We start from the raw sequence: 27816 nt of genomic DNA, 5'->3' as shown, positions 1-27816 counted from the left end.
TGGTGGGGGAGTGGCACTTTATGTGAAAGAAAATGTAGAATCAAATTAAGTAAAAATCTTAAATGAGCCAAAATGTTCCACAGAATCTCTATGGATAGCAATTCCATGCTCCAATAATACGAATATAGCAGCAGGGATATAATATTGACCACCAGATCAGGACAGTGATAGTGACTATGATATGCTAAGGGAGATGAGAGAGGCTATAAAAATAAAAAAACCTCAGTAATAGTGGGGGATTTTAACTATTCCCATACTGACTGAGTACATGTCACCTCAGGATGGGATGCAGAGATAAAATTTCTTGATACCTTAAATGACTGCTTCTTGGAGCAGCTGGTTCTGGAACCCACAAGGGGAGAGGCTATTCTTGATTTAGTCCTAAGTGGACCGCTGGATCTGGTTCAAGAGGTAAATATATCTGGACCGCATGGATAACATAATTAAATGTAACATCCCGGTGATGGGAAAAACACCCCGGCAGCCCAACACTGTGGCATTTCATTTCAGAAAGGGGAACGACACAAAAATGAGGAAATGAATTAAACAGAAATTAAAAGGGACAGTGACAAAAGTAAAATCCCTGCAAGCTGCCTGGAGACTTTTCAAAGACGCCATAATAGAGGCCCAACTTCAATGTACACCCCAAATTACAGAACACAGTCAGAGAACCAAAAAAGCGCCACCATGGCTTAACAACCACCTGGACCCTCTGCAACCCTTGTTTCATTTACTGAGTAGTCGTCAATGCCGCCGCACGGAAGGCGCGGGCCTTTGCCTGGGGATCCTAGCTCTGCTCACGAACTGCTCCTCACTCCAGAACGAAGTCTGCATTAATAGGTCACTAGGAGTTTAGCAGACCAATAATTCCTTGATCCCTCTGGTCCACAACCACCCACATAGCTGGGGAAACAATAACTGATGATGAGCAGCAAAAAAGAAAAGAAAAAAAAAAAGAGGAGGGCCGGGTCTGCTCAGCCCTGGCTCCAGATCTGTATACACAGACTCCCGCGAGACTGCTACACCCATGAAACACAGGGCAGCCAGGGGGAAAGCAAAGAAAACTCTAGCGCCGGCTTTGTTTTTAAAGCTTATGTGAAGCTGGTGTCTAATACAAAGCTAGGATTATGACAGGCTTCCTTCCCTTTCTCTCTGAAGCCAACAGGCGCGTGAGACTCATTTTCTCCATCTCCCGGCAGCTGTGGGGAGGACACAGCAAGCATCTGAAGGCTGTTTCATCCTACTTGCACTCAGTCACTCAGAGTTCACGAGCTGCTCTCCAAAGTGCATGCTCTGCCGGGTGCAGCCCTGAAACAGGACCTGTCCCTTTCGTAATCACGGGTGATTTGTTCCCGGGAGCAGCAAGAGCCCCGGGCCACTCTGGATGTATGAGGCGGTCAATTTGCTGCTTGGCACACAGTGGAGGGGACTTACTGTCGGATGAACTGAATGGCGTCTTCATACTTCATCCCGCTCTCGATCAGAGCCAGGGCTACGAGAACAGGCGCTCTGAAAAGTCAATAAGAGAGGAGTCACTTCCTGCTTTAATTAAAGACATGCCAGCAGAGCCTTTACCAAAAAACACCCACATCGTCATGGACTCTTTCCAAAACCTACTGTAATCACATCAACCCCACCTCATGCTAAACCCACAGCGTCATGAACACATGCACAAAATCAATAGTGTCACGGGTGATACAGCCCACAGACACTCCTGCGTCCACGGTCTTCTACCGGATGTACCCAGAACAAAGCCCAGCAGCACAATTGTAATTGTGTGTTCATTGCTCCTTCCCACCTGCTAAACTCCGCCTTTTGGACCTTGTCATTTGGCCACAAATATTAACCTGAATTTGGAGCTCTGAGGCACAGGGTATATCCAAGCCTATAGAAATCATGCTCCTGTTAAAGCGAGGATAAAATAGAGAGGGGCCAGCTGGCTGCTCTCCCTATAAAACGCAACTTTGATTCCAGAGGAATCTGGCAAATGATTTGCAAGGAGATTAATAAAAGAAAAAAAAAAACCTACCCCAAAACAAACAAAAAACCAAACCAGATCCAAATGAACGAGATACGAAGTATCTCAAAAGTGGTTTCTAATTTTAATGGGGGAGATTTTACAGGCCACACTGACATGGCAGAGAGCTCAACTGAAATCAGTGTGACAATCCAGCATGTGAATGACACAGGATTCCAGTATCAGGGAGGTAGCCGTGTTAGTCTGGATCTGCAAAAGCAACAAGGAGTCCTGTGGCACCTTACAGACTAACAGATGTATTGGAGCATGAGCTTTCATGGGCAAAGACCCACTTCGTCAGATATATGTCATAATGCATCTGACGAAGTGGGTCTTTGCCCACGAAAGCTTATGCTCCAATACATAGGATTCCAGGCGCATATTAAAATCTGTTGCAAACAAGCATGTGACAACTTGCACTTGGATTTCTGCTCTATTTCTGGGGTGCTTTTTAAACCAAGAGAGAGACTCATTCCCAGGCAAGGAAGACAGACAAGCCCACATCATGCATCACTGCAAGGGAACGACAGGTCTCACCTCTAGACAGAGGGGAAAGGTACAAAGTTACTACTCTCTTTAGCCTGCTCAGGGTTGAGCCAGGAAGTTGATTTACATAATGCCTGAGTTATGTAGTTTCCTTATTAAAGGACTTTAATAAGTGATGGAGTGAGCAAAAGGAATGGTCTAATGCACTCCACATCAATGGGCCCTATATTTTTTCCATCCATGTGTGGAATAAATGTTGTTACGGACACTGGGCAAGTGCAGATGTGCACCACCAGTAGTAACACATGCTGCCGGCTGCAGGTGTGCTGCCAATCAGGTGGGTGGCATTTGAATCTCTCCAAGCGCTCGGCTTACCGGGAATACAACTCCACACGCTCAGACCCGCTGTTGGGCTTTGCTCTTCAACGCTGCTTCATGGATTCAGATGCCCAATTCCCATTAAAGTCAAGCGGGTGGCATTTGGGAGATGCCGTTTTATTTATTTAGCCACCCAAACTGAGGAGCCAGGCCAAGCCTCTGGGCACAGTTAAGTCCCACTGAGGGATGGCCAAGCTCGAAGAGTCTAGCAGCGACTCTATTCTGAACTCCGGCCATGAGTGATCTCTCGTCAGGTGACTTGTAGGCAGAGCTCACAAGAGTCCCGCCCACTGCCCCTACTCCAATCTGACCCCCGGGGCTGCAGCACAAGTTTAAACTCCACTGACTTCAATGGTGTGCTGAATCGGGAGCCTTATCGGCATCAGCTGAGGAGAGGAGACTGCTCATTAGCCCCTCCCCCAGTCCCCGGCCTGCCACAGCTGCTTTAGGTAACGTCCACTGAGGACCAGCGTGAGGCATAGCTTAAAGAAAGAGGCTGCCGAGTTGAAATCAAGGGCATATTACCCCCCTGATACCCCGCAAGGAGTTAAGTTCTCTTCCATTGTTGCGTGCAGGAGCCGCGCTAGACACAGGATACGAGAGAGACAAGGCAGGGGAGATCAGGTCTTTTATTCGCCCACCTGCTGTTGGGGAAAGAGACGAACTTTCAAGCTAAAGAGCTGGAGTCTCTCGAAGGTTTGTCTCTTTCTCCACCGGACGCTGATCCAGTAAAGGATCTGACCTCCCCCCTCTCGCCTTTCTAACCTGCCTTGGCTTCTCCTCCAACATCAGGACTTTTACAACCCCCTTCTCATCTTAAAAGATTGTCGTTCCCCCCCACTTTCTGGCAAGTCCCCCCCAGTCTGACAATATGCACAGCCCTGCCACCTGCTCAGAGGAGGAGCTGGGAAAAAAGAGAGAATTTCCCTTCCCTGCAGCTCATCAAGCAACAGGGGTCTCAGCGGCCACCTGGAACAGGAGATGTGTCCCTTTGACAAGCTATTTACACCTAGCTCTGCTTTCTCTGAGATCAATGTTAAAGGCAGCTCCCAGGTGCTTTTGTGCCCTTGCTTACCGGCCCAGGCCAGCCACACAATGAACTGCCACGCAGCAGCCGGGGTCTTCACAAAACTTTGTTTTCAGCAAGTTGAGCCAGTCTTCCACTATTTTGCTGGGAGGAGGAGCGCCGTCATCAAAGGGCCAGTCCTAATGGAAGGGCAGGAGGGGAGAGGGAGTTAGCAATAGACACGCAACGTTCGGACATGACAAACAAACACCGAGGGGAGGCAGGACCGTGAAGCTTTCCCCTCCCCCCAATCTCCCATTTTACCAGGGCTAGATCTCTAAAGTATGACAGACGACACCCCAGGCTCCCGAGAACAGAGCTGTTCCCACTCGAGATGTTTCACGTCGCTCCGTGACGCAGTTTGCTCAGCTGTGTTATGGACACGTCGCTATGGATTACTACGAGGCAGCGTGACTTTGTGACCAAAGCTGGGAGGCAGGAGAATGGAGTTCTATTCCTAGCTCTGCTCCTGGCCTGCTGGGTGACCCTGGGAGAGTCACCTCCTTGATTCAGTTTCCCCATCTGTAAAATGGCAACAATGACACTGAGCTCCTTTGTAAAGTGCATGCAGATCTACTCAAGGGACATGCTGGCTCAGAGCTAGCTATGATTATTTCTAGCTTCGCCAGTTGGGGCTGTGAGGCTCATATTTACATGCTTTGAGATCCTTAGGTGGGAACCTGTAAATGTTTAGCAGTAAAAGCCACACAAGTAACAAAGTGGAGCATGAGTTTCTCAGCAAGTTCAGCTATAAGGGCACCTTCCCTGCCGGAGGGAATTTTAGAGTGCTGCCCGAAGAAGGTAACAGATGTCACTTCCAAAGGTTCATTTCTAGGGTGCAGCTCCATCTCCGAGTCTCACTGCTGCAGCGAGAGACAGCGGCCAAACTCCGGCCTCCCTAAACTGGAAACACATGCAGGGTTTGGCAGATGTTGCAGTTCAGATGTTTGAGCTGAGTGTGGGTGGGAAAAGTAACTGCTGGTTCCAACGCTGCCAGCTACAGCTACAGGGAGTGGGAAATCGCAGGAAAAACAGACGTCCTTCCTGAGCCAGAAAGTTACAACTTCCGAAAGGCCCCCCTCATCCCGACCATGGAAAGAGCCTATGAGCTGGCCTATGTCCCAGAGACTGACACCAATCAAAGTGCAATTAAACAGCCGGCGGAAGGCCAGCCCTGCCTGATCTGGGAAAAGGGCGTGCAAGGTAAAAAGGACAGTAAAGCTAAGAGGCTTCTAACCACAAAGGAGCTGGATACGGAGAGCGAAACCACAATATTCCCTTGTTGAACTTGTAACAAGCTCTCCCTGTTCCTCTCCTCCACTGCCCCTTCCCGGCGAAACTAAGTTGTTGGCAGATGCAGTCTGCTTTGCAGAAGGACTCTCGGGTGCACAGGTGATGGATTCTAGAATTAGCGTGTGCATCCACAGCTGGCTTGGATGCGGAAATAAAGCCACCCAGCAGACAATGCACATGCCACAAAGCAGAGGAAGCAACAAACCCACAGCTTCCCCATTCCACCACATCCCAAGCAGCCAGTGTGCAGCTGAAAAGTCATTTGTTGACATGTCAATATTCGGTGCCCTTTAGGAGATCAGGTTACAGCAGGGGGCCAAAAGGCCACTGATTTCAGACACCCCCGCTTGACACACCTGAAAGAGGCCTGATTTTTAAGGGCCAAGGGCTCAACCCTTCCTGGAAGAGACCCCCTCTAAGATGCCTAAAGTTTGGGACCCAACACTGAGGCCAGCCAAAACTACTACTCACTTTTCATAGAATCACAAAAGAGGTGGGTTGCAAGAGACCTCAGGAAGTCCTGTTGTCCAGCCCCCAGCCCAAAGCAGGACCAACTCCAACTTAATCTTTTGGAAACCTCGTTTGAGAGATTAGGAATGGGCTGCTTATGTTGCCCAAGGGGACATCAGACTAAACCTAAGAGGTACGCTGCTAACAGTAAGGCCACGGACCATGGGGACGGCTGACTCAGGGATGTGGTCTCAGTCTCGTCTGTACCTCAGGACTGGCTGTCTTTCTAAGGCTATGTCTGCACCAGCGGTTCCCAACCTGTTCCAGATGGGGACCCATTCTGTCAATTCAGGAAAACTTGGTGACCCAAGGCAATTCAAAAACAGGAGCAGAAGCGGGGGCACAGCCACCTGGGGAGACACTTGGCGACCCATATTTGGGTCCCGACTCATCGGTTGGGAAACCTTGGTCTACACTATCACTTTTGTGAGGTGTAACTTACACGGCTCTGGGGCGTGTGTTACATTGACAGCGGTGTGCGCACAGTGCCGTCGCTGGGAGATGTTCTCCTTCGGCACAGAGCGGCCACGCAAAGGAGCTCACAGCAGCACCGCTGCGTCGGTACGACCGTGCCGCTGTAAGCGCCCGACTGTAGCCATGGCCTCAGAGCTCTGGGCCAGCTTAGTCACAAGCTGCAGGCACGGCCCAGAAAGTGGAGCGCTCCGGCCTTTATTATGCTGCAGCTCTGATGAGATCATTAGGGTTACCAGGTAGAATCCCCCCAAAATACTTGATCGTGGGCGGGGAGGGGGAAGGCGGACCAGCTGGGAGGAACGGGGGGGAGAGGTGGGGCTGGCGGGGGAAGGCACTCGGGGGTCCCAGCTACTGCCCCCGCCCCACCCGGCTTTTGCACACAACCACAGGGCTCCCGGCACCAATCGCGGCCCCACCTCCCAGTCGCTCCCCCGCCAGGCTTCCATCCAGCACCCAGCCGGAAATTCAGAAAATACCAAACATTGCACATGTCCGGTATTTTCTGCATTTTTCTACTGGACAGAGGGCGCAAATACCGGACGGTCCGGTAAAAAACTGTGTTCCGAGGCAGTTGGAGGTGTGCCACGGAGAACAGAATTCAAAATGGCCACCCTTAAAGGGGCAGGCAACTTTTTTTCTTTTGCTCAATGACTTTCCCATGACCCTTTTTTCCCACTCAATAACATTACCCTGACCCTTCAGGCCCCCCTGACATTTTTTTCCCCTCAGCAAAAAATCCTTGGTGTTTCTCGTAAAAAAAAAATGGTTTGGTCTTAAACTGCTCTGGTGAGTCAGGAGCAAGGGCTTTTAGTCTCTCAGGAAGCGGGAAGGCCAGGGCTGTTCACACAGCTCAGGGCAGGGCTGCTGCGAGGCAGGTGAAGACCTAGTGAGGGGACAGGGCAGACCCTGACCCATAGGAGCCTAGCCATGGAGCACAGGGTAGGTAGGGGTGCAGCAGCCTGGGCTACACGGGAAGCAAACCTTGTGTTACAAACTAGCCTGCTGCCTTCCCCCCGACCTTCGTAAAGGCTGGACACACAGTTCACCCTTGCAAGCGTTCACATCACCCCCAGCACTTTTGTATATAGAAAAATGGTAGGCAGGAGTGGGAGGTGGTGTCACTGCTCCGCTTGCTCACAAGCGGTCTTTGCTACTTTTCCCATCCCGGGTGTCACCCCTTCCCACCGCTTGCTTGCCTCAGCCGCCTGTTGTCTTGCAGGCTCTAGTCACACAAGTGATGTTGCATGGGCGAGTCAGCACAGCTGCACAGGATCTGAGCCCTCGTCCTTCAGGCTGGGCCCTGGCCTGGCTGAGTCCTCTAGGTACGACCCAAGCCCAGCAACCAGAGAACGTACGGCCCTGGCTTTCACTTTCGTTACTGGGGCAATGCACAATATTAGCAAGCCACAGAGGTAAGAAAGAGCATCTCCCTTGGCTTTGGCCACACACACACACACGCCCTTCAGCATGGAGCAGAGCATGGCCCAGCAGCAAGCCAGACAGCAGCGCAAGCTTATCGTACGCTACGCCCAGGATCTGTATCCGATGGGCTCCGGGGGTTGTGCTCAGAAAAACAGCTGGCCTGGGATGCGTGCGGCATGGGAACCGGCTAATTCCCGCTCTGAGTGGGCGTGGGGACAGGGAGCTGCTGGGCCAGGAAGGAGGGGAAGTTCCCAGCGGCTGAAACATGAGACCTGCTTTTCCCACCTCACTCCCATTGGGGTCCCCCAAGAATCCAACCGCGAGCTGCGAGGGCCCCGGCGGCGTGGGTGCAGCCACACAGAACAAGCAGTGTGGGGGAGGGGGAGGGATTGGCGGCCCTAGGGCTGCTCTCTAGGGAAGGGAATTGTGGAGCTGTAAGAGCAGGGTGCAGGGAGGCAGGCGGACACTGGCTCTTCTGGGGATGGAGAAAGTCCTCCCTCCTTGGGGGTGGGCCGGAAGGGTCTGATGATTGACGGGACTCGGTGCATTGGAAGTATTAACCGATCGAACTACAATGTGCTGCCCCTCCTCCCCGCAGCAGCCTCAGCCCAGAACCCTCCAGTTTGTCCTCACACAAGGGAATCGCTCACCTTGCAGCTGCTGTCGGCCAAGCTTACTGTGCATGAGGCTCCTTGCCCCCCGCCATCCTCCTCCATGTGCCTCCCGTCCCCCTCTAGTTCAGGGTCTCCCCACACTCCCCGTTCCCACAGCAGGGCTCTGAGCACCCCCGAGTCTCCCCACATCAAGGGCTCCTCCACTGGTGCCTACAACCTTCTGTGACACTTTGGAATCCGTTATAGACCGACAGCGAAACACTGTCATCACCTTAGGAGCCCTATAGAGTTATCTGCCTTGCTCAGTGAGGGCTATTTCATCTCAAGGCAGAATGGGGGCTAATCCCACAATGCTTCAGAGAGCCCCCTCCATGGCATGCACCCTTCTGATCTGTGGTCTGGGTGGTGGCGGACACACAGCGTTAGACACTGGCCTCCCCGTTAAAGCCTGTCAACTCCAGCACAGCGACCCAACATCCCCTCTCCTCACTGCTACGGGCATCCGACAACACACAACATTTGCCAGCTGGCCATTCCTCCACTGCCACTGCCTGTCCTCCTAGTTTCAGATCATGGCAGGTCCTCCTGATGGTAGAAACGCTCAGGTAGATCGGCCACGTGAGCAGGGCTGACGCCCCTATCAAAGCAGGCTGTGTGTCTCTACATGGCTCACCACATCACTTACAACCCCCTCCCATTGTGGCCAGGTCTACGCTACACCCAGGCGGTCAGCTTCAGGTACGTAAATAACGTAGCTGGAGTTGACGTACCTTAAGCAGAGCTTGGCGCCGTCCCCACAGCAGGAGGTGGACGGGAGAAACGCTCCTGTCAACATCCCTTACTCCTTGTGAAGCGAGGAGTACCGGCATCGACGGGTTCACCTTCAGCGCTCGATTTAGCAGGTCTAGTCAAGACCCACTACATCGAACACCAGAAGATCGATCTCCAGAGCGTGGATCCTCTGGGACGCGGAGACCTGGCCTGTGTCACTGCACTGCAAGAGTAACTGAATTAAAGCTTTAGGCATGTTTGAACCCTGTCTTGAGTAGAAAGATGGGTGGGGAACCTGTTTTGGGTCAGGGGCCACTGACCCACAGAAGTGGGCAGCACACAAGTGAAAAACCAACCAACCAACCACTCCCTGCATTCCCAGTGCACACCAGAAGTTGGGGGGGCCCAGGCTACTAGATTTTATGTGCTCCACCTTCATGGTAAGACAGGAGGGGGGCTGGAGTGCCAGTATAGGCTCCCCAATGCAGGGGGGCCCCTGAGCCTCCGGAGCCAGATCCAGGCAAGCTGGCAACCGGCCCCCAGCCCCGAAGTTCTCCATCCCGGTTTAGAAGCACACGTCCCGAAAGATTTACAGTACAGTCCTTCTCTGGAAAGCACCGGTGGCTGAGAACTGAAAAAACGACTAGTTATTTTTGGGCACCCAACTTGAGGCAATTTAAAGGGGCTGGGTTTTCGGAAAGTGCTGACCCTCTGGAGATCAGGCCCTGATGAAGCATCTCAAGCGGTGCACCCAAAGTGAAAGAGAAAGCTGCAGGGATGTGAAAGGCCCTGAAACCTTGACTAAGTGGTGTAGACTTGCATGAAGAAGAGAATACAATTTGATTCAGAGGCTGTCTAAACTCACCTTTGCATTGGTTCTGTTATAGGAGTGCAAACCCAGGTGGATGCTTCTTTTTGGTTCAGAACAGCTTACTTTGGTTTAGCTGAAATATGTTTCTGACCGACAAGCTAAGCTGAAATACACCTAGTTTATCCACAGTCAGAGTCCACACAAGATTTTGCACTGATTCAGGTTAAATGGGTTTAAAAGGGATTATACTTTTAGGTGGACTGTTGTAACCCTGGCGATAGACAAGCCCTCAGAGCAGTGGTGCTCAACCTTTTTTAATTCGTGACCCCCCAGAGCCGGGAAAATTTTTGTTGAGGAAAAAAAAAATTGTTGCAGCCCCTTTAATTTAAAGCACCAGTGCGCTCCCCTGCACCCACCCCCCGCCCCCGCCCCTGCCGCGCTTACGTCGGACGCCGAGCCGGGAAAGCAAAATGGTGGCCGGCCTGGTGCTGCAACCCCTCCAGGAAGACAGCCGCGACCCCCAAAGGGGTCGCGACCCACAGGTCGCGCACGGCTGCCTCACAGCCCCAAATGTGTTTTGCAAGGCTGCTGGGTGTTTCGCTTGTAAATTATTTCAAAACAATCCCTGGGACACTGCACAATGCTAGTTTGCTGAGCCGAATTTCAAAGCAGAGCCGCACTGAATCCATCACGCCAGAAGTACAGCAGGCAGGGGAATGTTATGAACACAGCACTGTGGTTTAAACTTAAACAGTTTGTGGCAGAATTTCTTAAAACATTTTGGCATCTTCCAAGTGCTATGTGGGGTTGAACTGCACCCCCTCCCACCCAGCAACTTCATGGGCCTCCAACAGTTAAAAACCCAAGCGGCACTTCCAAATAAAGACTTATCCGCAAATGTACAGACAGAATTCACAACAGATTTTACTGCAGAACAAATATTGACAGAAGCTGGTTCTGCAGTGAGCTTGACTCACAACAGCCCCACCGCTAAAGAGACTTCCCAACATGCATACAACTGTGAACTCAATGTGGCTTCTCATGCGTTTAACCTAAAAGCACGTGCACTGATGGATTTTAGTCCAGCTTCATTCACTCCCCTTTGTCATTTTCTCCCCTTTTTCTGAAGCATTTAATTCCTTCATAGAATTATAAGGTTGAAAGAGACCTCAGGAGATCGAGTCCAACCCTCTGCCCAATGCAGGGCCAATCCCAACTAAATCATCCCAGCCAGGGCTTTGTTAAGATGGGACTTAAAAACCTGTAGGGATGGAGATTCCACCCCCTCCCTAGGGAACCCATCCCAGTGCTTAGGGAAATAGTTTTTCCTAATATCCAACCTAGGCCTCCCCCACTGTAACTTGAGACCGTTGCAACATGGTCCAGTGGTAAAAATGGCCAAAGTCAGGAAATCTGGAGTCTAGTCCCAACTCTGCCAGTTACTTGCTGCATGACCTTGGGCAAGTCACTTCACCTCATTCCCCTCCATCCCATGTCTACTGTAAAAGCTCTTTGGGAAAGGGACTGTATCTTGCACAAGGGGGTCTTGATCTTGGGTGGGACCTCTAGGCGCTAGCATAATATACTTCATACCATATATTTTAGAAATGTGCATCTGTCTGTCCATCCAGCTGTGAGTGCATTTGTTCAAGGACTCTTCCTATGCTAGAACCACCAAATTTGGAATGCAGCTTCCTTTTATCATAACTTAAAGCAAGGTCAGGGTTTGGTTGTGCCTGGAATGGGACTGCTTCTCATAAAATGGAAAAGGAGTCTAGTAGCAGGGACAGTTATATTGCAGAATGACCACAGGGGGCAGCCAGGGGCCAGACACGGGGACTAGGACAGCAATAACCCCATTGGACTAGCAGCGTTGGAGAAAGGGAGCGCTATTTACTGTACATTTCAGAGAGTTTGTCTGTGTGTCTGTCTGTCAGGCACCCCTCTCCCAGCTGGGCCTGCTGCAGAGGCCATGGACAGACCCTTCTCGCCTGGCATCATGCTGCTGCAGTGACAGAGGGCTGGGGTTGTCCTCTCTCCATGGGGCAGCCTGCACACTGAACCCTCATCCCCAGCCACCCCAAAGCAATGATTTAAATGAAGAAAAACAAAACTTATTTGAGTTAAGGACTCAAGCAATGCCTAGCAAAGCTTCCAGTAGAATATACAATATCTACTTAGGGAGTTAATTATTGGACACCACGAGTTGTAATGTACGAAGAGCCCGTACTCCAAGGAGCAGCGCACAGAAACATTACTCTGCAATGATGCAACATTGCAAATGAATACACTCCAGCACAGAAGGAATGCATGTGGTCATTAACGCTTTGTGCTGAAATCACCACAGATATAAGATGAAAGAAAACCCTTGAGACTTACAAAAAACCCAAACCAATGATGCAACTTCACCAGGCACTGGCGTTCTGTGCATCAGGGAATCCTACCACCGGAACCATCCCCTCTTTTGGGAAGGGGTGCTGTGCAGTCTGAAAACTCTTTGCCTCTTCACCATGCCGCAGGAAGCTGCGGTTCAAGAATGGACAGTGACCACAATGCATAACTTACCAGGCTGCTACGCCTGACGTGATTTGGGGTCAGAACTGGTAAGTGTAAGTCACACACGCTGTATGAAACTGGCATTAGGGGACTGAAAGGCACGTATCCTATTGCAGGAATTCTGGGCATTTCCTTCATCTGTACTGCACGTGTACAACTCAGAACGTCCCTTCCCCCCCGGGAATGGGCTGTTCCCCTTGGACAGTGCGTGTACAACTCAGAACGTCCCTTCCCCCCGGGAATGGGCTGTTCCCCCTGGACAGCGCGTGTACAACTCCGAATGTCCCTTCCCTCCCCGGGAATGGGCTGTTCCCCCTGGACAGCGCGTGTACAACTCAGAACGCCCCTTCCCCCCGGGAATGGGCTGTTCCCCCGGACAGCGCGTGTACAACTCAGAACGTCCCATCCCCCCGGGAATGGGCTGTTCCCCCTGGACAGCGCGTGTACAACTCCGAATGTCCCTTCCCTCCCCGGGAATGGGCTGTTCCCCCTGGACAGCGCGTGTACAACTCAGAACGTCCCTTCCCCCCCGGGAATGGGCTGTTCCCCTTGGACAGCGCGTGTACAACTCAGAACGTCCCTTCCCCCCGGGAATGGGCTGTTCCCCCTGGACAGCGCGTGTACAACTCAGAACGTCCCTTCCCCCCGGGAATGGGCTGTTCCCCCTGGACAGCGCATGTACAACTCAGAACGTCCCTTCCCCCCGGGAATGGGCTGTTACCCCTGGACAGCGCGTGTACAACTAAGAACGTCCCTTCCCCCCGGGAATGGGCTGTTTCCCCTGGACAGTGAGTGTACAACTCAGAATATCCCTTCCCTCCCCGGGAATGGGCTGTTCCCCTTGGACAACGTGTGTACAACTCAGAATGTCCCTTCCCCCCGGGAATGGGCTGTTCCCCTTGGACAGCGCGTGTACAACTCCGAATGTCCCTTCCCCCCGGGAATGGGCTGTTCCCCCGGACAGCGCGTGTACAACTCAGAATGTCCCTTCCTCCCGGGAATGGGCTGTTCCCCCGGACAGCGCGTGTACAACTCAGAACGTCCCTTCCCCCCGGGAATGGGCTGTTCCCCCTGGACAGCGCGTATACAACTCAGAATATCCCTTCCCCCCGGGAATGGGCTGTTCCCCCTGGACAGCGCGTATACAACTCAGAATATCCCTTCCCCCCGGGAATGGGCTGTTTCCCCTGGACAGCGCGTATACAACTCAGAATATCCCTTCCCCCCGGGAATGGGCTGTTTCCCCTGGACAGCGCGTGTACAACTCCGAATGTCCCTTCCCCCCGGGAATGGGCTGTTTCCCCTGGACAGCGCGTGTACAACTCCGAATGTCCCTTCCCCCCGGGAATGGGCTGTTTCCCCTGGACAGCGCGTGTACAACTCCGAATGTCCCTTCCCCCCGGGAATGGGCTGTTCCCCCTGGACAGTGTGTGTACAACTCAGAACGTCCTTTCCCCCCGGAATCGACGGGGTTAGAACATCGTGTACGGAGCTCATACGGGGCTCGCGAAGGCCTGAGATGCACTGCCACCTTCCATCTTGCATGGCAAAAGGGTCCCAACACTCTTCTCTCCCACAGCTCTCCTCCCGAACAGAACCAAAAGCCTCTGAATCTCCGCCTGATTGCCCATAGGGCAAAGTCCCGCATGCGGGTGAGCTCGCAGAACCAAAATTTATGTGCCTTCAGCGAGACACCCACAGTCCTCTCCACACACCAGCCGGTTTTCACGGTGCCATCCCACAGTGAAGATCACCCCATTAGCGCTTATTTGAGACTGCTACGACCCCGGCACGCCCTCGAACTCGACCCATCCAAACCTGGGCATTCCCTCTCCATTTGAATGGCCAGTGCCAATCAGCACTGGGAGCGCGCTGCCGGAGCAGAAGGGCTGGAACGTACCTATAACGCAGAAGCAGGTAGATTGTGAACACTCCTCTGCACTGAACAGATCAGGGTGCAGACCCTGAGCAGATAGGCTCTCTTGCCTATAGTGGCTCATACACGGCGGGGAACAGGGGCCGAATGCTTTGCAGCAGTGGGCACCAGTCAGCAGAGCGGGATCTACTGGTAGATCTTGGTGCCTCTGACAGGGGATCCAGACTGGGTTGGCCAGGAAGCTATCAAAGTTGCCCCTCCACCTGCTGTCATGCTGCTCCTGCCCTCTGCGCTGGAGCCGCCCACCTCGGAGCTTCCTGCTTGCAGTGCAGGATGTGGGAGGGAGAAGAGGAGGGGTGCTGAGGTCAGGGTGTCCTCTCCTCCACCCGCTCCTGTACTCATCTCCACACAGAGAGGTGATGGAGGGAATGTAAATCTCTGTCTCTCACACATCCCGTGTGTGTCTGTCATTCTCTCTCTCTCTCTCTCTCTCTCTCTCTCTCTCACACACACACACACACCCCTTCCCTCTCATCTCCCGACCCAACACACGCCGGGGGGTGGGAGGCGGTTGTTGTTATTACTTCTACTGCTTGGAAAGAGGGTTAGTTTGGGTTTTTGACTGGTCTGTGGATTTCATAACGTTCATTTCTCTAACACTTAATTCTTTGAGCAGTGAGTTCTAAAATGCCCAACCTGTCACAGCTGGAGTCATAATCCCTGTGGGAATTGCTGCTCCTGGAAGCAGCTGACATGTCCCTGCAGCCCCTGAGAGAGGCAGAGCAGGGGGTCTCCACTGCTGCCCTTGCCTGCAGCTCCCATTGATGGATACCGGGGAACCGTTACCAGCAGAAGCTGTGGGCTCTGTGCCTGTAGATGAGGGCAGCACATGGTGCCATGGAGCCATTGCTGTACATGCCAGCTGCTCTGAGGAGTGGTGCAGGGCCAGGGCAGGAGAAAGCTGCCTTAACCCCACTGCTCCACCACCCGGAAGCCATCTCAGTTAAACAGTGCCCAGCCAGAGCCTGCTTCCTGAACCCTTCCCAGCCCTGAACCTCCTCCTGCCCCAGACGTGTGTCCCTCTGCTCCCAAACTCCTTCCCAGAGCTTGCACCCTGAAACTCCTCCTGGACCCCAATCCCCCACCCTGGGCTGAGCCTGGAGCCCCTCCCACACTCCCAACCCCGTGGCCCAAGACCAGAGCCTGCATCCCAACCTCCTACCCCAGCCCGGGGAAAGCGAGTGAGGATGGGGGAAAAAGAGGGGTGGAGTGAGCAGGGGCAGGGCCTCAGAGAAGGGGCGGTGAGGGAGTGGGGCCAGGCATTTGGGTTTGAGGTAAGATTTTACATGGTCCTTACACTGAAAAAAGTGGCCTTGTGGTTAAAAAGGCTGGAGATCACTGCGGCACAACAGCCTCACGGAGCACAGTGCGGATGGAGGAAAGATCAGCAGCAGCCCCAAAGAGAGTGGGCACTGCCCCTTTCCCTGACAGCTGCACGAGCGTTTAAAAGGGAAAGTTGTTTGACAAGCTGGGAGGGGGGGGGCTGAAAACAAGAGGGTTTCATGGTCATTTAAAAGGATTCCTCCCACTCCAGCCTCCTTGCAACTTATTCATTCTGCCTCTTTACGGACCACTGATAGGGGCGCCAGCTTCTCATCCTAGCCAGCTGGTTCTGTCCCCGGCTCCCTTGTCGGACTGCTCGCCAGGCAATGCGGGGATGCCTGCCTTCAGCTGGCCTGGTGCCCATGGGCTAATGCGTAAAACACACCGTTTCAAAAGCTGCTGGTGCTGCAAACTTTGTCTGCTCTCCCAGCGAGACCCACAGCCTGGATCTGCCTTTCCTAATTCAAGACTGCCGCTTTGGGGAAACAGCGTATGCATTTAAAGAGTGATAAAGGGCATCCCCAGAGACGCCTCTCTCCGTCTCCCCCAGCACCTTCTGTTTTTAACTTCATTTTGCCTTAATTCTGGTCTAGAATCTGCCTGAGTGGATGCTTCCAGGCTCCGAGTCCTGGCTCACCGCCCCCGGACAGCACACTGTATTACCAAGACGCACACAGCCCCTGTCCTGCTCTCCACAGGCCCGCCAATGGGTGGCACGTGGAGTTCTAATGCAGCCATGCTCCCCCCCCACAACCTGTGTGGATTAGGAGTCCTGGTGTGAGATGCTCCTGTCACCTGGAAGATGGAACAGATGCCCCAGGACCTGTCCTCTCCCCAGTCACACCTGAGTGCTCCCAAGAAGGCAGGGGTGGGGAACCTTTTTTGGGGCGGGGGCTGCTGACTTGCAGGCAAGTAGATTTTGTGTGCTCCAGCCCCATCGTGGGATAGGGACGGGGAGGAGGAGGAGGAGGCTGGAGTACCAGTACAGGATCCCCAATGCTAGGGGGAGCCCTGAGCCTCAGGGGTCAGATACAGGCAAGCCAGCGGCCGCAGGTTCCCTACGCCTGCAATAAGGGCAACTTGCCATCCGCTATGTTTTAAGCGAGCCAGGCATGCCATCTTCGCACTAGCAGCTATACGTTCCATGTCACGCGTGGGGAACAAAACTCGTTGCCTGGGCTCCCTCTCTCGCCTACACCCCCACTCTCTGTACCCCACGTGCATCCAGAACTCAGCGAGAGCTGGCGTGCGTTCTGGAGAGAGGACGTCCTCCTCGCTCTAATTGTTTCAAGCATCCTACCGAGAAAAGAGAATTTAACAGATTACCTGGCAAAGAGACCTGTAAGAATTCCGGAGCGTTACTCTCCCGCCTGACCTCATCCTCAATTATTTATGATTAAAGACACAGCCCAGGCATTTAGAAGAGCGAGGCCCGTTTTTTGCTGACTGGCCTGAGTACTCTCTGGCTGCATCATGCAACTGCTGAGACAGCCAAAAAAAAACAAAAAAAACAACGTAATTTTCATACCCTCTGGATGAGCTAATATTAGCGGGTAACACGAGCAGCTTCGCTTGTGTCACTCCCTGAGGAATGGAACTTTAAAACTCTGGAGACGTTATGGCTCCCCGTGGGGGTCATATTAATACCATTCACACGGCTGGATTCTGCCTTCTCCCCTTTCCCAGTTCTGAGAATGGGGGGCAGCTCTCTGGCAGGAATCGTCAGCCTGAATTTCATCTATTTCAGTAGGACTTTGGGTGTTACCAACGGTGAGCGACCGGCTCTGCCAGGCATATTGTCAATTCCAGATACAGAGGTGAACATCTGCATTTTAGAAAGGGGCCTCTCAAAGGGGCTCTCAGTTTCTGAGTTGGAAGGTGCGGTCTGCAGAGGAGACTCTGCTTTGTAGGAGAAGCGCTGGGCTTGTAGATTCAATCCTGGCACTAGGAGACTGGCAGCCACAGGATTTCCCATGATGGCCACTGACCTCTAATGGGCAGGTCTCTCTTGAAAGCCTCTCGAGAGAGAGCGGTGGAGGGAGTGAGGGTGGAACCTCGCTGTTCTGGACAGCAGTAATTGAGTAGCTGTGCACTCTGCCTCCATCACCCATCAGACAGCGAGGGTGGCCAGGCGCCTAGCAGGAAACATGCAGAAAGGCCGTTTCACGGCCCTCAAAGCTGCAGGGACTGAGCACAGCTGACTCTCAATACCCCTGGGAATCCTCACACATTGTCTGTGGGTATTAGGGCTGCCTTGAACGGCGTTTGATCAAAGCGGGTGCCAAACCAAACCGTTTTCAGCATAATGAGTTCGAGTCGGAAAAAAGGCTTGCAATAAGAACTACACCCAGAGTTGATCCAACTCCTCCCCCCAACCCCTTGCTTAAAGAGGCTGTTTCCCAAAAATCCAAGATCTGAACACACAGCATTTGGGGACAAAAAAGGACATGCAAACTTTGGCTTGCAGGTCCTTTTCTGGAGGGAATAAATAAATAAAGAAGCCATTATTTCATATGACAGCCTCTGAAAGCTGCATTCAAGACAATCCCCAGAAAGTCAAGAGGCCCGCTGCCTCCCCTTTTACAGGGTTTTTCTTTTCCCTTTAATTAAGTGCAGTTAGATCTGCTTCCAAGAACGATTCAAGGCTTTGCTTTTTCTGGAATTTCCCTCTCATTAACCCCCCCCCCCCCATGCTGTTTTGGAAGCTTGAGTTACAACTCTGACTAAGGAGATGGAATTTTCGCTTTATTGGGTGAGAAAGGATCAGCTGCCATTCCAACAGCTCCGACAGCTGCCAAAGCCACCCAACAGGGACATTAAAGCTAAATTAGAACCTGGGCCAGCTTTGAATGGCTCCACGATGCTCTTAAAAAAAAAAAAAAAAGAAGAAGAGCTAAATACGCACAGCCTAAATGAACGGTCCCTGCTGTTCCCTTGCCTCCTCTGCTTATCCAGAATGCAGACATCCTTTAGGATGTCTCTGAAAGGGGGAGTTTGCTGAGTCTCTGATCAGGACACGCTGAGGTCTGGATACAAAGCAGCACGCTGCTGTTGAAGAATCACACCGAGCTCCCCTGCAGCTGAAGACAGAGACATTAAAAGTCCCTCTTCTCTTTCCGGGAGCACGTTCGCAGTCACGCCTCCTAGCAGGCTGCCGGGCGAGAGGAGGGGAAGCTACAGAAAGAGGCTGTGGATTTCAGGATCTCCTGGGGGGGGCGGGGGTATTTGATACTGAAAAAAGAGGAGCAGAGGTGGATGCCAAGCAATCTGGAGCTCACAGGGAAATACTGGCTGGCGTGTGATAGTGCAGCTCTGACAGCGCCTCCTGACACTAGCGTGTGGCTCTCGTATAGTCGACGAGCACTGCGATGCAGAGCCGCAGCGAAGGTAGCTCCAGGAGCCGGCTCTGGAGCCAGCCATGCAGCTGCTCTGCATTTTAAATGCAGTAAGGGCCGCTGGGCTCTTGCTACATTTAAAATGAAGCGGCGCAGCGATCAGTGCAAGCCAGGACTTGTGGGGAAGAGGCAGGGCGGTGGGGGCGTTGCTCCAGACCTTCCCCCCGTCGCCCCTCACCAGTCACCTCTGGATTCAACTCTTAGAAAGGAGTGTACATATTTACTGGTGCGCCAAGTGTATTCAACCCCGTAACCCAGAGCTGGCAGACTTGGGTGGTTTCCCGATTAGGGCAGGATGGCTCCCTACTCAGTCAACTTTTCAGGGTGCATTCCAAACCATACGCAAAGCTGGAACCCTACTCAGAGCGACAAACTCCAGCATGCAGAGTTAGGCATTCCAATGAGCTGAGGCAGTGGGCAACTTCATTCCTCGTTTCCCTCTGGTGTGTTGAGAGGGTCACAGAGCCAGGTCCCCCTGCACCACTTTTGAGCAACTGGTGGGAAGGAGCCTCCGGCAGCCGTGAACTTTGGTTCCTCCCCTCTCCTCCGCTGCTAGGACTGAGGCTTGCTTGACACACACCACTTGCACTGCTGAACAGGCACATCTTTGTGTTGAGACAAGCCCTGAGCACGAAGCAGGGCATGTCTGATGAGAGCCTGGCATGATCAGCACTGAGGTAGCACTTTTCAACTTCAAAAAGCTTGATGAAAACTAACCACTTAACCCTCCAAACACCAATCCCTGGGAAGCAGAGAAGGACCCTGTGTTACAGATGGGAACACACACACCCAGGCCAAGTATTGTGCCTGAAGCCACAGAAAGAATCAAGACTCTGGGTTAGAAGTCAGAGGCCCAATGCTGCACAAACAAACCTGTGAAAACGAGGACTAACACGATCAGCGTCTAGACGTTTACTCCATAAGAACGTAAGATTGGCTGTACTTGGTCAGACCAGGGGCCCATCTAACTCAATATCCCGTCTTCTGACACTGGCTGGTATATTTCAGAAGAAATAAAGAGAACAAGGCAATTTAGTGAGTGATCCCTCATAGAATCCTAGGGCTGGAAGAGACTTCAGGAGGTCATCAAGTCCAATCCCCTGCTCAAAGCAGGACCAACCTCAACTCAATCATCCTAGCGAGGACTAGGGAACCCATCCCAGTGCTTCACCACCCTCCTAGGGAAATAGTTTTTCCTAATATCCAACCTAGACCTCCCCACAACTTGAGACCATTGCGCCTCGTTCTGTCACACTGAGGGCATGGGATTGCATCCCTGTCCATGTTGGGTAATTATAAGTGATGGGCCTGTCTTCCATGAATGTGTCTAATTTTTCTTTTGAATCCAGTTATGCCTTTGACCTTCACAACATCCTTTGGTAAATGAGTTCCACTGTTTTTATTTTATTTGGGGCACACATGCAATTTGAGCTTCTCTCATTGTGCTTTCCAGAAGTTCCTATGCAGTTTGCAGGCATTTCATTCTCCTGGTTCTTCCTTTTAATTTCTGTATAACTAGACTCATTCATGTGTCGTTCCCTTTTTTGAAGTTAAGTGGTACTGTGGTGGATTTCTTTGCTAGTTTTTCCTCTACAAAGATGTAGAATTTAATTACATGATGGTTGCTATTACTGTGCAGTTCAGTTCTATTTACCCCTGGACCAGGTCCCGTGAGCCACTTAGGACTAAATCAAGAATTGCCTCTCCGCTTATGGGCTCCAGGATTAGCTGCTCCAAAAGCCAGTTATTAATGGTGTTGAGAAATTGTCTCTTGGCAGCCTTTCCTGAAGTGATATGCACTCAGTCAATACAGAGTGGTTGAAATCACTCATCATTATGGACGTTTTTTTGGTACTTTCTCTGATTTCTCTTAGCATTTCATAATCACAGTCACCCCCCTGGTGAAGCAGTCACTCGTATATTCCTGCTGCTATGCTGCTATTATTCAAGCATAGCATTTCTATCCTGAGATTCTATGGTGCTCTTTGATTCATGTAGGACTTTTACTCTATTGGATTCTATGCTTCTTTCACACACAGCGTCCCTTTCTGACCCTGCCATTTCTATGCATTTTGTAAACTGGTGTTACAGTGTACCACTGAATCATTCTGTGATACCTATTACATCCAGAGCCTCATTTAGAACCAAGTGCTTAAGTTAGGGATGTACGCAATTAGTTGAATCTCCAATAAGCATAAGCTTATCGGATAGTCGACTAGTGATGTGACTAGTGATGTGACTAGTCGCTTCCCCCCTCCCTGCTGCCTCGATCAGAGAGGGAGCAAGGGGGAGGGAGCAGGAACTGGTGCTGGGGGGAGCCAGCTTAAAAGCCAGCACTGTCTCCGTGGGGGGCAGGGGAGGAAGAGGCACAGAGGGAAACAGCATGAACAGGGACTGAAGATGTCTCTGCTCACGCAGGTTCTGCTGTGATTCTGCTTTTGAAACGTACCAGAGATCCAGTAGGGTTCTTGCACATTTCAAAGGCTCAGGTGTGGGGCCAGTCTCCTGCTGGCCCCATGCTCCTTGCGGGGCTTCCGCTTTTAAACTGTAGCAAGAGCCTGGCAGGCTCGCTCAAGTCCCCCCACTTTTGTATTTAGACTTCTAGCATTTGTGTACAAGCACTTACAAAATCTGTCAGTATTTAGTTGCCTGCTTTCATGTGATGGAACTGAAGGGGACTCTCATTTGAATGCTTCTCTGCAGCTCCTACCTGTACTTAATCTACTCCTCATTCTCCTTTTTAATACGATCTAGGTAATAAATCCTCCCCTAAGGGTTGTGTCTTTCAGAACCGTGTGCTCCACCATACCGGTTGGCTTTCCCCCCCTCCCTCAATGTAAAAATTCCTCTGTGACCTCTTCAATGTGCCACGCCGGCGATCTAGTTCCATTTTGATTTAAGTGGAGCCCATCTCTCCTGTTCAGGCTCCTCCTATCCCAAAAGGTTCTCCCGTTCCTGATCAACCTTAATCCCCCCTCTCAACACCATCATCTCGTCAACACATTGAGACCTTGACATTTTGCCTACCTGGCCTGATGGATGGTTCTGGAAACATTTAAGAGAATGCTGCCTCCCATGGACATCCTGGACTTAGCAGCCTAAATTTGTCCTCCACCATCTTTCTGCCACTTTTCCCTGTGCCGTGACTAATGGCTCCTCCCCAACACTCCATGTAAGTCTGTCTAGATGTCTCAAGAGCTTCAAGGGGTAGCCGAGTTAGTCTGTTACAGGAAAAAAACAGCAAGCAAATGGTCTGGTAGCACTTTATAGACTAACAAAACATGTAGATGGTTCCTAATGGCATCCTTCCTGCCTTATCCATCCATTCACTTTGATCTTTATCTACTCAGGTTTAACACCCTTTCTCCTGATACTTTATGCACAGAGGTAGGGGGGTGAGCGACAGAACATCTCCCCCCCCCCCTTCCCTTCTCCTATTTATTTCCAGTTTCCTTATCCTCTAATCATAACTCCGGTCATCTAAAGAAGTGGGCTGTGCCCATGAAAGCTCATGATACCATCTACATGTTTTGTTAGTCTTTAAAGTGCTACCAGACCATTTGCTTGCTGTTTTTTTAGATGTCTCAAGAGATCTGTAATCTTTGCACTTGGCAGGCAATTCACAATGAGGTTCGCCTGGTCATCACAAACCCAGCTATTTATAGTCTAATAGTCAAATCCTCCATGATTATTATTGGTCTCTTCCTAACAACAGGGGTTCCCAAGACAAGTATCAGAGAGGTAGCCGTGTTAGTCTGAATCTGCAAAAGCAGCGAGGAGTCCTGTGGCACCTTATACGCTAACAGAAGTATTGGAGCATGAGTCTTTCTGACATGCATCTGACAAAGTGGGTCTTTGGAGCATAAGCTTTCGTGGGCAAAGACCCACTTTGTCAGATGCATGTCAGGAAGACTCATGCTCCAACACTTCAGTTAGTCTATAAGGTGCCACAGGACTCCTCACCGCTCCCCAAGAGAGAGAACCTCAGTTTGAGGAGATACCATAACACCATCTGGAAGGAGAGTCCCTACTACGGGATCCTTTCCCTTTGTTCCCACTTCATATTCTCCTTCCTCAAGGGTTTCATCTTTCTCAACAGCAGAGGCTGTCCCAGAAAGTCTCTTCTGTGTGTCCCTTCACTCCTGCTGGTCAGCCACTTTGGTCTCAAGAAGCCATATTTGGTCTCAAAAGTGGCATGAGCTGCTTGCACTGAATGAGATACAGGTCGCCTGCCGACAAAGTAGGCAACCACACATGCTGCATTAGTGCAATAAATTGTACAGCCTCCCTTCTGCTGCTCGACTTCTACTTGCATTGTTTTCACTCTTGTGGGGAGGAAGGGGGTTGTGCATTTTGGAGCTCTACGATCATAACAGGATTGAGTTCCTGGCTTTCCATCCTGTGCTCACTCCATCCATCTCTCAGAAGTGGTATGCTCCCCTGGAGGAACTTGCGCACATTACGAGATTCAAGGCGGCAGCTGGTGGCGAAACACGGGGGTTTATTCCTTTCCACTTACGGAGCTTTACTGCATTGAGTCATAAAACAACTACACACTTCATGGAAGCCATAATAACGGCCAAACTGAAGCATCAATTCCAACGGCAGTCGTTGGCGGATGAGTTACTGGAAGGGTGGGAGAGGGCAGCAAAGCAGATATTTACAGAAATGAAACCTATGGGAGAGACTGGGGCTAGTGGGTTCTATCCAAGCTTGGGCATCAGTGCCTTGGGAAGGGAAGGAACTCCCAGCGGTGGCATCTGCTCCCATCGCTCTCAGCTTAGGGTACGTATTTCAGCTGTCACTAGCTGTCTAGCCTCTCTAGTCTTTACTGTCTATCTAGACTCCCAGCTGGGCTGATGTCTTGGTGTGGCCCGCTTCTTTCAGCCCAGGTGGGAGCCAGATTGCTCTGAACCCCACGGAGTTTGGCGTGGCCGTGGCTCCGCTGTGGTTTATAGCGGCACATGTTGGAAAAGGGAAGCCAGGAAAAAGTGAAGGTGGCGCCCGAGAGAGGGCAGACAGTAACTCCAGAGAAGAACGGATCTAGCAAGTTCCCCCCGTACTGTAACAGGTCGGCTTCCGCAGGGCTTTCACACCTGAGGGAGGTTTGGAAGCCTCCCAGGGCGGCTTTGGCTCATCCCCGAAGTGTGGGACAAAAGAGGCTCCCTGGCCAGGAGCAGCAGCCCTGAAAAGGCTACATACCATAACTGTGATGCCGTCCTTCTCCAGGGGAGTCTTGTCATAGGTCACTTCGCACACCCGCACGACTGTCGTGGCGCCATACTTCTTCAGATCCTGGGAAGGGAAGGGAGACACTTGACTTACACACATCTTCTCTAAAGCACCTCTACCAGTGGGCAGACAGGCACATGACCTCGCTTCGCACCTGGGCTATGTGTGTGGCTCTCCTTCCAGGTCTAGGACTCAGCCAGGCACTGAAACATGTCTGAGCACCGGCCTAAGAGCCTGGCTGAATAAGGGCCAGTGCATGGTGACATGCACAGGGAGGGGTTCAGGGCTGCAAGAAGTCATTTCACCCTCTCTCTCCTTCTCTACATTTACATTCATTACTCCCTTCATCCTCCCACCAGCTCCTTTAACACAGCTGCCCTGACAATGAAATTCTCCACCGCATACAACTGCCCTTGTGAGGGCAGAACCCGGACGTGGTTGGAATGCAAACGCATACGCCAAAACGTCCGAGCAATTCTGGCAGAAACCAACTCTCAGAGCCCTTGGGCAAGTCTGCACCTGCGTGATGCTTTGGGGGTTCACCCTAAGGATGTTAAATATCGATGAAATTTCCATCGACTACTTGATAGGCACTTCCGCATTCCTCCTTTGAAATTTCAAAGTTGGAACTCCACATGCAGGGAAGTTCCACTGACCCCAGGCTCCATGTAGCACTGCTGCTTTGAAATGCCGTGCAGAGCCCGGGATCAGCTGGGGACTCCCCAGTTGACTCTGGGTTCCGTGGAAATGCCGCACGCAGCCTGGGGTCAGCTAGGGAGTCCCCAGCTGACCCCAGGGCCCACGTAGCACTGCCACTTTGAAACACCGCCACAGCCTTTCAAAGCAGCAGCCTGGGCTCTGTGTGATGCAGCCCCTTTGAAATGCCACCACGGCATTTCAAAGCGGCAGCACCACATGGAGACTGTACCAGGAGTCTGTGCGGCGCTGCCGCTTTGAAGTACCCCATTTCTCCCCTCTATCTGACAGAGGCAGCAGGGATGGGGGGGGGTGAACAACTAGTTGACTGATTATCCAATAAGCATTTGCTTATCGGATAGTCAACTTGTTGACTAGTCCTTAACATCCTTAGTTCACCCACCTCTATAAGGGGGTCTGTTCCTACCTGCCTGGAAATGTCAGGTGCCCATGGGCTGTGATGCTCTTGCTTCGTGAACTCACACCCAGCACCATGCCCAACAGAACAAGGTTTCACCCTGCGCTTCCATCACCCAGTTTCTCCTTTGCTGGATGACCCTAAAAGACCTTCCGATCCTGAATCTCCTCAAATCGCCTGAATCTCCTGCAGTATCCAGTCACGGCTTTGACGCTCCCCACACCGTCCCTGCATAGAACAGCTAGATCTCTCAGCTGGGTTAGACACCTCCCGTTACTACACAGTGCATTGGTCTGCAGTAAAACTAAGTTTATTAAGAACACAGAGTCAAGTGATTTCACACTAGATGGAAGGGCAGCAAACCAAACGCACACAGTGTCTAATCCTTAACTCTCGCCAGGCCGTATAGCTTCTTATTCACACCATGTTGTTAGCATTCTCCAGCATGATGGGCTGTCGCAGCCTGGATCCACCCTTCCCCGCTACGAAATGGGGATGGGGCCACATGTCTGGCAGAGGTGCTGTGAAGATTCATTCATATTTGTACAATGAGGCAGAAGAGCTACGTAACTGATAAGTACTGCAATGATGAAGCCTCCCTCTCCCTACGCAGGAAAATACTTTTCTCTCTCTCTCTCTCTCTCTCTCTCTTTCTTTCTTTATCTTGTGCTAGCAAGCACTTTGCCATGCGTAACCTTCGTGCGACTTCACTAGAAGCTCTATCTCCCTACATAAAAGCGTGTGTCAGTAACAGCAACATCTGTCAAGTCCGCCAACAATTAGTCTTGCACGGACGCAGCTCAGCTGATTAAGCAATGAGAGGCAGGGCCAGACATTCTGTTCTCTGCTTATACAGCACATAGCTGAGTGGGGCTTTGGCATACTTGGGGCTCCTACAATAACGTGTGGCAGTGTAGTTCCGTGGTTAGAGCAATAGACTGTGATTCAGGAAGACTGGGGTCCAGTCGCACCTCTGCTACTGACATGTTTCATGACCCTGAGCAAGTCACTTCACTGTTCTGTGCTCTCTTCTGGGCAGAGTGTGTGCCTTGTGCTCTGTTTGTACAGCACAATAGTCCCCTCATGTTACTGGATCTCTTTAAGCACGGTCATAGTGCAAATAAATACTTTTAGGATAGTTACCGGCGTCTAACCTAGCTCAAGGTAAGGCTACGTGACTGGCAGAATGCAGCCCCTGGCTTGCCTGGATCTGGCTCCCAAGGCTCTGGGCTCCCCACCAACACTAGGGAACACATGCTGGTGCTCCAGCCCCCCTGCTACCTCAACACTGGGCTGGAGCACACAAAATCTACTAGCCTGCTCCCCCCCCCCAGCTGCGGTGTGCAAGGGGAATATGGGGAGTGTTTCTCTCCTTCTCAGTCAAGGACAACGTCAGTGGGTTTTAGATTTTTTTGGCCATTTATGGGTTTTAGGTTTTTTTGGCTTCTCACTTCCGCACAGCCCCCAGCTGATTTTTCTGTGGGTCAGTGCGCCCCACCCATCCCTGCTCTATGGCCAAAAGGCCTGAGTCTTGCCTGGAGAGACTTGGATTAAAACCTTCATGTAAACAAGGTTTAAGAGGCCATCAAAGGTTAAATAACAGGGCAGGAAGATAGAAAACGTCATGTAGGCAAGAGTGGGATTTTTTCTGGGCTACAGCCAAAGAGGTTAGACACTTTCACTGCTCCTTCAAGTCGTAAACACAAGCAAGGACATTTATTTTGAATCCAAGGTGGTATGCAAAGCTCATCTTGTTGCCCACGAAACCAATCAACATCCACGGACAACATAGCCAATTCTAGGAAAACAGAGGGCTAAAAACAGCATGTTGGCTGCGGTCCCAAGCGCTCAATAGAGCAATACCAGAGAGGAGATAAAGGGAGTGCTCTTTAATCTGGCCTCTGCTCCAGTGTGTTTTCATCTTGTTCTGAATCACACAGGGCTTTGCCCCCAAGACTCTGGCGCGACTGCACACTGCAAAGACTTCACCAGTTTTCTCCAGCAACTGTCTGCAGCAGAAAGGAGGCAACTGGTCCTGGTCTTGGATAGGAAGTCAGAAGAGAAGTTTATTCATGACTCTGCCACTGACCTGCCAAATGACCCTGGGCAAATCCCTCTATTTCCCCTGTTACTCTTTGTCCTATCTACTTTTGGGGCAATAACATCTCTTGCTCCGGGTTTATACAGTGCTAGCAAAGTGGGGCCAGAATCTCACCGTGGGTTACTACGTGCATTATGGCAGCACCTACTTAACAATATAAATGAACTATAAAATGCCACAAGCTTCCTCCTTCCACAGGAAACTGCTGGCTGTGCACAAGAGGGTGAATTCAGACACACTGTAAAAGGGAGAGATGGAAGAGAACATCTACTGGATTAACAGAGTGTCATATGTAAGACACGGGGGGGAAAACTGGC

The 27816-nt window shown here is 51.6% G+C and overlaps 1 protein-coding gene across 9 annotated transcripts in view; it reads right to left on the bottom strand.

Moving 5' to 3' along the window:
• PTP4A3 (protein tyrosine phosphatase 4A3) overlaps nucleotides 1-27816 on the bottom strand; it is a 171278-nt gene that overhangs the window by 9669 nt on the left and 133793 nt on the right. For 8 of the 9 annotated variants that reach the window (XM_075920037.1, XM_075920039.1, XM_075920040.1 and 5 more), the window contains 3 exons: nucleotides 24255-24347; nucleotides 3957-4087; nucleotides 1435-1509 (listed from right to left, as the gene is read on the bottom strand). In XM_075920037.1, the coding sequence (XP_075776152.1) occupies nucleotides 1435-1509; nucleotides 3957-4087; nucleotides 24255-24347 (299 nt within the window). The remainder of the gene's footprint in view (nucleotides 1-1434; nucleotides 1510-3956; nucleotides 4088-24254; nucleotides 24348-27816) is intronic. The other variant, XM_075920041.1, reaches the window with a different exon arrangement.

Source organism: Pelodiscus sinensis, chromosome 2 (assembly GCF_049634645.1).
Source record: "Pelodiscus sinensis isolate JC-2024 chromosome 2, ASM4963464v1, whole genome shotgun sequence".
Taxonomy (NCBI): Eukaryota; Metazoa; Chordata; order Testudines; family Trionychidae; genus Pelodiscus; species Pelodiscus sinensis.
Note: the sequence above shows the minus strand (reverse complement) of the source record. Positions and strands in the feature narration are given on the sequence as shown.